The sequence below is a fragment of the Anastrepha obliqua genome, chromosome 2 (genome assembly GCF_027943255.1).
Source record: "Anastrepha obliqua isolate idAnaObli1 chromosome 2, idAnaObli1_1.0, whole genome shotgun sequence".
Lineage (NCBI taxonomy): Eukaryota > Metazoa > Arthropoda > Insecta > Diptera > Tephritidae > Anastrepha > Anastrepha obliqua.
In genome coordinates this window covers 131377665-131390425 of record NC_072893.1, presented here as the reverse complement: position 1 = coordinate 131390425, position 12761 = coordinate 131377665, and the positions used below count along the sequence as shown (strand labels likewise).

The following is a 12761-nucleotide window of genomic DNA, read 5'->3' as shown; positions in this document are numbered from 1 at the left end:
ATATGTATGTATGTATGTATGTATGTGTGCCTATTTACTTTATTTGTTTTTCTCATAGACCCAACAGGAGAAAAGTCAATTGGAAGTGGCAACTCTCAAGTACGAAAATGAATCGTTGCGCAATCGTTTGCGCGATGTCGTCAATTCACCGTTATCTGATGCGGAGAAACATCAAATTATACAAGATTCACAGCGTTTGCATAGTTCGGCGCCAGCATCAATTGCATTGCCAAGCGTAAGTTATATGGAAAAAATTTAATAGAGAAATTAAGAAAACAAAGACTATTCTAAAAAATCTTTAGAATATCAAAAATATATTAGAATGTACAGAAAAAACTTTATCAGTGGAAAAATAACCCCACATCTACACCTTCCAAAGATTATGTTAAAAGAAATGCCAGGTGGAGACCGTGAATTTCGCTGTTGAAACATATCTGTCTTGCCGAATTTTCTGCCATCACTGTCTTAACATCAGCTGTCATCTCGTAGTTTGACAACCCATTTTCATTTTACCAATTATACAGTGATCCGATTTGCTTAATGCCATTTGAAAATGAAATGTGTAGACAGCAAGGTGTCCACATGAGGAAAAGGGAGAAAGTCAGAAAAAAAATTTGACAGATGTTGAAATACATTTGGTGGAAGGTGTAGAGGTGGAATAAAGATATACAATACCGTAAACTTTTCTATACTTTTTCATTTCAAAGTAGTTTCCTATTTGGCAAATTATCTATTCCATCAAGAAGAAAAACGCGTTCACAGTCCGTTATGCGTTACCGAAACAACAACAGTAGTTTATTTTTCGACCCGCGGCCAAGTACTATCACTTCAGTTAGAATACAGAATTCCAAAGAATTAAGTTAAACCAAATTAGTTAAAATTAGATTTGAAATAATAAAATTTAAATTAAGTCTTTAACACCTTATCTATCTTCGTTTTCTTTCTAATATCCGTAGACGACCGAGAACGATGTGGGTACACCCTGCCTTACGCCCGACTGGGACAAACACTCTTCGTCTAGTGAAATTTCGGTGGCCTGTCTGCAGGATAAGATCATCCAAATGGAAGAGACCCATTACTCCACAAACGAAGAACTTCAAGCCACACTCCAAGAGTTAGCCGATTTGCAAGCGCAATTGGGTGATGCGCAGGCGGAGAACGAACGCCTTGCCGAAGAGAAGGATGTACTATTCCAGACACTTTGCCGCCAAACTGAAAAACTGAACGATTCACGCACCCAGATAAATACACTACGCACGGAAATTAGCTCCTCCGAGCGTGAACGCAAGCTACTGGATTTGATCAAGACATCGCAAGAGGAACGCGAAACGATACTCGTCAAACAGGAGGAACTCAATGCAGAATTGCAAGAGTTACGTCAACAATTGGACACTGCCATGGCGGATTGTACACGCGCACGGGAACGCAATGCACTACTCGACTCTACTGTCGATGCGGCGAATGCCGAACGCAAACAAATGGAAGCACAGCTGACGCAAGCCAAAGAGGAGATCTCACAGCACAGCATCGAAATAAGTCGTTTAACTACGCTGTTAGAAAATGCACGCTCCAAGATCGAAGAGCTGGAGCAAGATTTGGCGCGTGGGGAAAAGACGGATCTTTCAGATTTGTTGGATGCGGCGCGCAAAGAAAAAGATACACTCGAGGAGCGTGTGGCTGAGCTGCAGGATCAGTATTCGCGCGGTCAAGCGGAGATTAGGCGACTCAAAGAGCAACTGTCCGGCGTGACAGAGGAGTGTAAAGTAGCTAAGAATAATGCAAAGTGTGCCGTCTCGCACTTAGAATATCGGCTTGAGCAGTTGCAGGAGGAGAAGGACAAATTGAGTGGCGAGCATCAGCAGCTAGTCGAGAGCACGAGCGAATTGCAAGTATGCAGCGCTAAGTAGAAAAAAATATGTTTACATATTTTATTATATATTTGTTTATTTCTTTTGTTCTCAGGTGCAGTGCAAATGCCATCTGGAGGACAAGCAACAACTACAAAATTTACTCAGCGAGACTCAAAAGCATTTGGGTGATGTGGAGAGCAAACTGAATGCGACCGAAAAGCAGCTCGAAGAGGAAGTGAAGCTACGTAAACAGGAGGTGTGTATTTGAGTATGGTTATTACGCTCGGCAGAGGTTGAAATTCAATGGATATACTTCACTGTTTGTATCTGACTATGAAATTGAATCTCTTATACCCGATTCTTAGGCGGATGAATGGCAACAATTCCAATCGGATTTGCTTATGACGGTCCGTGTTGCCAATGATTTTAAGACTGAAGCGTTGAGTGCGCGCGAACAGCTCGTGCTTGACAATAAAACACAAAAGGAGAAGATACGTCTGCTGGAGCAGCAAATCGAGAAGCTGACGAAACAACGTAAGCACCATATGATATATTTGTTGTATCCGTACAGCTTATTTCACATTTTTTTCCGAATGCTGCCAATGCAGAAATGCAACAGAATGAAACACAGCAATCGGTGTTGACCACGGTTCAACAGGAAATGGCTTCGCGGCGCAGCAAAGTCGGCAGTAGCCTGAATCGGCAGGATTCACGATTGTCAGTGAAAACACTCATCGAGAGCATTGAAAACAATAAGGTGAGTAGAGGAGGGCATGAAAATTTATAATATTGTGGAGAACCTGCTTAAAAAAACTGTTCGGTATCTAGTTGAGGCGGATCGGGAATTTAGTGTGAACATATAAAAGGGGGCGTGGTTTTTATTCGGTCCCAATAATATTTATATCGGACTTAAATGAGGCAGGGAAGAATGTATCAAGTTTTATCATGTCAGTTTTATGTACAAAAAGCGAGAATGGAGCCGCCAATTTTTCAAAACTTTACTTTTTTTAAGCAAACAAAAAGTATTTGAATAAAATTGCAAAAGTATCCAACAGTAGAAAAGAAAAAAAAGGCATTATTTCCTCCAGGAGGATGTCTTAGAAGGCGTGGTGAAGTAGTTCAGCAGTACTCTCTGGAAGTCGTCGGATCTTCCTCGAAAGGCTTGTAGCGACCATTCCGCATGAAAATTTAAAATGTGTTTTTTTTTTAATTTTTAATTGGTTAAATAAAACTGACTTCATTAAAAAAAAGTATTAAGATTTCATATCTATAACGGATTTAACTTGTAACAGAACTTATGGCAGGACTAAGTCAATAAATTTAACGTACGCCAACTTGCAATATCGAACACGACGAATGAAACTAATTCACTTTAATTCAACCACATTTGTGGCGACATGTGCGACCGGTGATGTAACAATAGGAACATGCAACGACAGCTGGCGCTAGATTGCTGAAACGACACGGATTTGTTTATGTTGGGCAAAGTAATTGCAGTACAGCGGCATTCTCCGAAGAATTTTACCCTGTGCTTCATGGCATTACTACAACAGCGATAAACATTTTTTTAATATTATATTTATATAATAACCCATTTTTATTATTCTAAATTCTTTATTTAGCCCAAAGTCGAGGAGACTGAGTCACATTACAGTTCCACATCCAGCTTAAACAGTAGTGCACCTGATATAACAAACTATCTGGCGCCAACGACAGTCAGCAATAATGTAACAAATAACGACTGGAGTGAAAATGTAGGTCAACAATAGAATTAAAATTTTTATGATTCAAATTACAAACTATTAAAATATACTTAGGTGCGTCTGCAGAGCACAACAACAAATAACACCAGCAATAACATTACCAACAGCTCTATTCCTTCCAAAGGACCATTGCGCGAGCAACAACAGCAACAACAAACACCGGCAGCTACAACACAGTCTGCTTTGGTTCCTAATCTACACCACTTTAGTGCATTAAACAATGTAACCGGCAAGTCGCTGATATGTGGTAAGTACGCGTATGTAAATGGCACAAGAAAATGATATGGTTTATTTATTTCGTTGGTGGAATTCGGTTAGTTCTTGACCCTTCTAACTATACTATTTATATAGTTTGAGTATATAACGGGTGATTTTTTAGCTATTACCTTTTTAAACAGTTGGTTTAAACAACTGACGCACGTTTCGTGTTTTGTTTCACTGTCAAACATCTTCAGTTTGGTGTATAATTTAACCATGAATCGTCTTACAAACGAACAACTCTTGCAAATCATTATAATCATTTATTATAAAAATGCGTGTTCTGTTAAGAAAGTTTATCACGCGCTTCTTCTATTTTATGGCCAGTTTAATCGACCCACTGAAGCGGCTATTCGAGCTATTGTGACTAAATTTACGTAGGGTGCGAACTGAAGAAATATCACAGCTGTATCGGCCAGTGTTAATGATGACCATCAATTATCGATTCGTCGCCGTTCGCAGCAATTGGGCCTCTGTTACTCAACAACGTGGAAAATTTTGCGAAAGGATTTAGGTGTGAATCCTTTCAAAATACAGCTGGTGCAAGAATTGAAGCCGAACGACCTACCGCAACGCAGAATTTTTGGTGAATGGGCTCTTGGAAAGTTGGCCGAAGATCCACTTTTTTATCGAATAATTGTGTTCAGCGACGAAGCTCATTTTTGGATCAATGGGTACGTAAATAAGCAGAATTATCGATTTTGGAGTGAAGATCAGCCAGAAGAATTGCAAGAGCTACCAATGTATCCAGAAAAGTCACAGTTTGGTGCGGTTTATGGGCTAGAGGCATCATTGGACCGTACTTCTTCAAAGATGCTGCGAATCGTAACGTAACTGTTAATGGTGAGCGCTACCGTGAAATGATATCGAACCCCTTTTTTTGAACAAAATGCAAGAGCTTGACTTGCATGGCATGTGGTTTCAGCAAGACGGTGCCACATGCCACACAGCACGCGTAACAATGAACTTGAGAGGTGAGTTCGGTGAACATTTTATTTCACGTTCGGGACCTGTCAATTGGCCACCCAGATCGTGCGATATAACGCCTTTAGATTATTTTTTTGGGACTATGTTAAAGCTCGTGTCTATTCAGACAAGCCTGCTTCAATTGACGCATTGGAAGACAACATTAAAGCATTTATATGCGAGATACCGGGCGAAACATTGGAAAGAGTATGCCAAAATTGGACTAAGCGGATGGACCATTTGAAGCGCAGTCGCGGTCAACATTTGCATGAAATAATCTTCAAACATTAAATTATATTGACTGTACTATCGATTTAAATAAAAATTGCATGCATTTTTTTGAATTTTACGTGTGTTTTTTTGAAAAACTTTCCTATAGATCTTAAAAAATCACCCTTTACAACGCATCCTTATCATTAGAGATATGCCAAATCATATTGTTTTGAAATTTCTGTTTAGTTTTGAACAGAATTTCACCTTCACTAAATAATTTTAGATTATTAGATAATAACATAAAGAAATGTGTACTTTACACATCTTGGAAGCGCTGTGAAAGAACATTTCTGTCTCCTTGTAGAAGCGGAGTAGTCTTTTGTAGACGCATTCATGTTCTGTCCGCCAGTTGGAAGAGCTCCTCATAAAAAGTATCTGCCGTTCGGAGTCGGCTTGAAACTGTATGTCCCTCCATTTGTGGAACAACATGAAAACGCACGCCACAAATAGGAAGAGGAACTCGGCCAAACACCCAAAAAGGGTGTACGTGCAATTATATATATACATATTTAATGTATGAAACTTTTTACTTATTAAACATTTCTCTCATTTCACTTGTTAATATTTCTGTTTTGTTTTTCTTTGTGCAGGCGAACGGAAAGATCCTCTAAATATGTTGGCCAAAAATGGCGGTTCGAAACGTAATGCGCTGCTAAAGTGGTGTCAAAACAAAACTGTGGGCTATCGTAATATTGATATAACGAATTTCAGTTCGTCCTGGAATGACGGTTTGGCGCTTTGTGCGATACTACACTCCTATCTGCCAGATCGCATACCCTACGATACGCTGAATCCAACGAATAAACGACGTAACTTCTCGTTGGCATTTGCAGCAGCCGAGTCTGTAGGCATACAAACGACGCTGGTAAGCAAGCCATTATATGCAAACAAACATGTACATACATGTCGGACAAAAAGACAGTACAAGTACCGTTATCAAATTAATATTTTCAGTTTTATTTTCAAAGAATAAAGAGATTAGACAAAAGTAAAGCACAGTACAGGTCTTGCTAATATTTGGCGGCCATTGTCTTTAATGACGGCTTTACACTTGCCAAACTTATTGTACAAAGTATTTAAAACGTTCTCAGGAATGCTTTTCCATGCCAGTTCAACATGCAATGTGGTTTAAAATTATTGCAAGCTCTCCCCCTTTGAGTATAGTGAGTGAGGAGCGCATGCTATATTTTTGCCGTGGTATATTCACTCAATACGCTATGTTTTTTTTGTACACAAAGGCCTTTTTAGTAATGAAAACGAGGTTCAGCTTGTTAAATGATTAATTTAAATACATAATCGCCCCATATTCATGGGAGATAAAAAGGTTGGAAGCTATTTTGAAGACAACGGGTACAAAGTGAACTATGTGCTGAAGTTTTGTGCGACACTGTATGCACATACATTTGCTTACATACATAGACATGTGTAAAATGTAGTTATTTATATTTATAATATACGTCTATATTGGTTGCGCATTTGATTAATATCACATCTTTTTTTCAATAGAATATCAATGACATGTGTCAAATTGAAAGGCCCGATTGGACGCAGGTGATGTCCTACGTTACGGCAATCTATAAACATTTCGAGACGTAGGCGCATTCCTATACATGGCAATCTCGCACCCGCACACATACGTAAACCACGGTCAGATTAGCGAGTTGACACTTGTGCTTTGGATGCGATGTGGGTTGCGTTTCTAGTGCCCGGGCGTGCGTACTCGACCAGTCAGTCCAGGAATTAACGAAGATGGAAAATATTAAGACTTAATCGCAGTATACTGTAGACTTACACACAAATACGTTATTTAGTGGCAATGGCGTAACACATATATATGTATCCATTATTATCACACTCTTGTTCCATAGTGTTTTATTTTCATTTTTATTATTATTGTAATTAATTTACACATATTTTATTTATTGAATAAAAGATTGATAAAAAATCGAAATACTCATTTAACTGGGTGCAGATGCATGCAGCACTTTAACTAATTCCTTGTTTCTGGCAGTAATGTTGCAGAGCTTTTTTGTATACCTGTTGCTTACAATAGATATTGGCAGGCGCCACGGAATTTGCGTTTTACTTTTTCGAGCTAAACTCCCAATCCACAATTAAATAGCGAGATTGCTCATACAACATTTCTCTCCCAAAATATGTAATATGAAATTTTGCTGCCATAATTTGTACTCAGTAGACGTAGTTTACGGATCTCCCAAATTGCCCAATTAAATTAACTATTGCTTCTCTTCGCCTTTTCTTCATTTTGTTAATAATAATTAAACAAACTAAAAACACTAAAACATTCCACCACCCCAATTTCTATGAAGTCAAACCTTTGAAAACAGTCTTGCCAGCTGATTGTCAAGTTTGCATCTAAGCTGCCATATGCATTCATTTTTCTGGATTTATTGCAAATCACTGTATATGTGAACGTATGTACTTTTACTTTGAAAGCTGCTATTGCAATGGTAATTTTTGAACGATGACAGAATAATCGGTGAATACCAAGCCATGACGAATTCATACAAGGAGCAGTACACCAAAAACAAAATTTACATGCATTTTTTTTAGCATCAAAAATGCCTGCACGGAATTGACGAAACCAAAATAGCACGTTAGCTTTACATTATCGGCACCATAAGCACCAATCACAATTTCAGCGGCCTTGCATTTTCGCCTTTATCAAAGAAAATCTGTGAAATGTACAGAATTTTCTTTGTTCACTTCCATTGTTAACACCCTGTAACTCACAACTGATTGGAACAAACGAAAAACAGCGAAAGAGTTTTTTAGTGTAAAATGTCACCTTGGGCTTCTTTTTCTTTTATTAGAAATTTGTTCCTGTTATTTACTAAAATAAAGGGTTTTCCAATAACAGGTGTTATTTTGGAATGGATTGCGCTATCGAGAGATGATTAACGAAACCATTGCTCTTTTACGTGAAAAGTTTCCGGAACGTGTTATCTCTCGAAGAGGTGATCACAATTGGCCACCGAGATCTTATGATTTAACACCTTGTGACTTTTTTCTTTGGGGCTACGTGAAAGGGAAGATCTACGCCAATAGCCCAGGGTCGATTCAAGACCTCAAAGATGGAGTTCGTGAGGCTATCGAAGACATAGGGCAGCCACTTTAAAATTCGGTTATGGAAATTTTCATGAAAAGGATATTGGAGGAAACATCCGATCATCATCCGAGTTTTCTTTGAATATCAAAATAACACCTCTTATTGGAAAACCTTATACAATATGTATGAATACCTAATTGATTCTAAATATGTGTGAATATGATCGTCGCTCGTATCAGCTAGATGACGGAAAGTTAAGAAACTAAAAAATGGTGTATCAGGTGAAAATTGTGTTGACTTAAGTATAAGTTTAAAATATATGTAGATAAAACAAATAAATATCCAATAATTTACACAAATGTTTGTGAAGTTGAAATTTGTTGTTGGCACCTACCTGGCGGCTTCGCTTTTCAGCACCAATTTGCTTTTTTATTGTCTGGAAAATGAAGTGAATCCACATTGTTTTGTATTTTAAACAAGTTTCTAGTTTTCATTTTTATTCTCTTCAATAATTTTTAACAATTTTCCACTAAATAAACATTTATATTATATAAAGTAATCTTTTAATGCTAAACAAATATATTTTATTTCATTTATTTCAATTGAATTTTAGATTTGAATTTAATGTACATATTCATATAAATCGTACGCTCAATAGTACTTAAGGTATTACAAGTCGGAATGTTGGTAAACAAATAACAATTTTAAAAATAATTGTGCTTTCACAAATTCTTTTTCTTAAATACGAAAACATCTTAATATTGTTAAGGTATGAATAAAAATGTTGGAAATCAACTGAACACTTATTTTGACTTCTTTCATTTTTTGCAATCATTTTCAAACACCTTTATTTTAAGGCGTTTTTTCTGCACAATATTTTTTGTATACATTTGTTTCAAATTTTTGATGCAGATTCGATTTGATTTAAAATCTCCAATACATTTGCGGGGTTTTCAAATATTTACAACTTTTACATATATTTATTTTGTATAATTTAAACTTATTCTAGAATGAAATGATCAAATATTTTTGCTTATTTCTTGTGTGAAAGACATGGGAAATAAATTTTATAACATAAACCATAATAGTTAGTTACTCGCATTATTTTAATATAATTCTATAAAAAAAGTCATAATCTATTTAAACTTCAGTAACTTTTATTCAATGCAAAGCTTTTCAAACGTAGTTACGCATAATTTCGCATAAAAACCCTCCCTCTCGTTACTAATTAAAAACTAAAGCATTGCTGTCATAATAGAAATTCGAAATAAGAATACATTTTGGCAACTCAATATTTGCTTTTAAATTAAGTAAAAAGTATGGATTTTTATAAAAAATATACATATGCTTGCTTTAATAACCAAGAAGACATGAAGCCTAGTTCTACCAAGAACTCAACTAAAGAGTTGAGAGCTCTTTGCTGCTTCTGAAATATCAAGCGTTTCTTCATTGCAATGGAATTCAACCAACAACAATTTTTGTGTACATTTGAGGGTTTGTTGAACTAATGACAGCTGGCACGTAAAGAGGAGCATTAAATATTTTTCTATTTTAACGTTTTTTATTTGTATATAATAGAGTAGTATTCAATGTAACGTATTTAAAACAAAAAGAAAAGAAAAATATTTTTTTTTTACGAAAATTCTGCCATACAAAATTTAATTGGTGATCGATCCTCTCTTTTAGTTGGATGATTAACCCTATCTTTAACGTTTTCACCTCTTAGGTGACGACCAGAGTGAGCGCTGAAAGTCGAGCCGAGATTGTCAGTGCGATAAAACTGATTACATACAAGTCAATACAAATAAGCTTGTGTATAACACAGTGAACGCCGACAAGAGCAGAGAGCAAAGCCGATGAGTGCGAGAAAACAGTTTCAAAGCGTTTGGCGCGCTTTTTTGCATTGTTGACGTTTACTTTTTAGAGTGCAGTTGTGTTTTTAATGGTTTAAAAATAAAAAAATGGATATAAATCAAATAATAAGTGAAAATTTTTCCCGGCCTGCTTTGTGGGACCATAAAAACAAATTGTATCACAATCGTGTTTGTGTGGAAAAACTGTGGACATCGGTTGCAGCAGAAGTAAAAGTATCAAGTAAGTAATATTACATATTATTTGAGTTTATTGAGGCATAGATAGTTACAAAAGTGATCTCTAATTAATCTACCATTCTTGATGCTAGTTTTATTGAATTCATTTTGCGGTTCTTTTGTGTTTTGCTTCCCAACTCAACTTCGATCGCAATAAATTTGCAGTTGGCATCGAAAATAACTTGTAACACAATGGAAAAAAAATATTTGTAATTATAAAACATTGAGCCAGAAGTTGCTGGACACTTGATACGTATGTGCTTTCCATCAATAGCACCAAATGCAATGTGGGAAGTTCCATAAATTCCAGTATTGCGCTGCAACTTCTTCCAAGTGTTTTTTAGTTGGCGGCGGCATATGGACAGGAAATAACTCCTCCCATAGCGTTTGAGTTGTTTCTTTTACAATTAGTCTAACAGTTGATTTGCTAAGTCTAAACGAAAAAGCCAGCGACGCAAACGATGCACCAGTAGCCAAATATCTAAATAAAGATATTGTCTTTTGTTAAAATGTTTGTAATATGAAAAATTTGTTTTTTCAGAGGAAGATTTCAAGAAAAAATGGAAATATTTGCGCGACCAATTCCGGAGTGAACTGAGGAAGTTTCCAATACCAAAGTCTGGTGATGCTGGTGACACTGCATCACAAATCACTTCAACTTGGCCATACTTCCAGTCTCTCCTTTTTTTAAAGGTTCAGATGAAATATAGAAATTTAAGTGGAAATTTAAAGTCAGGGAAATTTAAAAATAGTGAGGGGGAGGAGTATGAAAATGAAGACGTCCACAACACATCACAAGTTGAGAAAAATGAGGAAATTTATGAAAGCTTTGAAACAAACCCTGAATCATGGCCAAAGAGGAAACGGACTGCGAAGAGCAGCAGTGCCGAACTGTTAGAAATAGAAAAAAAATTACTTTTGCTTGAAAAAAGAAATTCAGAAAAAAAAAGTCTTGGACGAAGATGAGGCCTGAGAACGTGTACTCAATTGATTTGAGCACATCAGGACATTTTCAGTCCAGCACATTTGTGCCAATTGAAATCACAAATGAACAACCACTTCATCATTTGCCTCCATACAAATTGGAATTGAGCCATTATTGGACCAAATACAAACAGCAAAGAGGACGCCAATTTATTACAATGACTCGATACATAAATAGGTTTTTATAAATACAAATTATTACATGAAATATAATTCAATTAAACAAAGTATTAAAGAATTATTTTACCTCAGAGTCACTATCAATCTTTCGCAAGAAGTTACTGGCACCTTAATAAAATTTGTCCACTTTTTGTTTACTTTCACACCTATCTTGTCCAGAATGTAATCAAATGTTTCAATTCTCATCCGGGTATATTGTTGAAATTTAGCTGGATATTTTCTTAAATCATTATATAAATGATGAAATTCACCAAATTCATTCCTTTTTAGTGTAATTGGATGTTTTCCAAACGCTTGTGTTAATAACTGCATTAATCACACTAGGAGAAGCAAAATACTCTTCATCAGATGAGTCCATTACCGTGTACAGCAATTTTATAAACACAAATGAACAACAAAACTAAATGACATAACCGCAAAACACATGGAATAAACAGAATTTCAGCGCTGATTCTCGCATTCACTGTGTTATATACTCGTACAAATTTTCTTCTCGCATGAAAATAAGCGTCAATAAACTCGGGTCGGCTCCGCTCGGCATCAGCGCTCACTCTGCTCGCACCCTTATACGCAAACATAATATTTTCTGTTAGGCGAGCGAAATGGAGCTAACATTGTTTTTGGAATTGCCAAAATTTTACTCTGTTCGCTGGAAAAGTATTGTCCATAAATGTTAATTGTTTGCAATAATAAAGCTTGAGAGAGAATACAAAAAAGAGAACCTCGCACCACTATGAAAGAAATGCCAAATTTGTCAAGTTCCCTTTATTTAAATTACAAGTAATAAAATAAAAAGGTTTTTAGCAAAATTACCGTTCTTCATAAAAATAGACATTAAACAAAGTAGGAGAAAAATCTATGGTCCATCTTAGCAAAGCTGCGATAGGTAACGGAAGTTTTTCAAAATCTTCTGCTACTTTGTTCAGTTTGCGTATGTTAGTATTCGTTGACTATCTTGAGAAGGGGAATACTAACAACATTGAATAGTGTATTGCGTTACTGGAACGTTAGAAGACCGAAATTACAAAGAAACGTCCGTATATGGCAAAGAAAAAAATTTTTGTTTCATCAAGACGACGCACAATTCATCAAGAATTCATTTAAGTGTTTAGTTCTTAGTTCAAGATAAGCCGCCATACTACGATTAAGATGCGAAATTTAATTACTGAGCATTATAAAAATGGAAAATCTCGAAAGAGAAATAGCAAAATTTGTTAACAAAATCCGAACAGAAAAGCAAAACACCACTTGCCGATTTAAAAATAAAAAGTCATAAATAAGCTGTTCAACGAACGACAAGAACGATGGATTGTCAAGCCTACCAAGA

At 36.2% G+C, this 12761-nt stretch overlaps 1 protein-coding gene across 3 annotated transcripts in view; it reads left to right on the top strand.

Moving 5' to 3' along the window:
- Positions 1-7061, top strand: part of LOC129239615 (cytospin-A) — a 36024-nt gene extending 28963 nt beyond the window's left edge. For all 3 annotated transcript variants that reach the window (XM_054875258.1, XM_054875257.1, XM_054875256.1), the window contains exons 4-12: positions 59-235; positions 957-1889; positions 1963-2106; positions 2216-2384; positions 2459-2607; positions 3473-3604; positions 3668-3860; positions 5701-5975; positions 6617-7061. In XM_054875258.1, the coding sequence (XP_054731233.1) occupies positions 59-235; positions 957-1889; positions 1963-2106; positions 2216-2384; positions 2459-2607; positions 3473-3604; positions 3668-3860; positions 5701-5975; positions 6617-6706 (2262 nt within the window). In that variant the 3' untranslated portion in view covers positions 6707-7061. The remainder of the gene's footprint in view (positions 1-58; positions 236-956; positions 1890-1962; positions 2107-2215; positions 2385-2458; positions 2608-3472; positions 3605-3667; positions 3861-5700; positions 5976-6616) is intronic.
- Positions 7062-12761: the final 5700 nt, after the last annotated feature.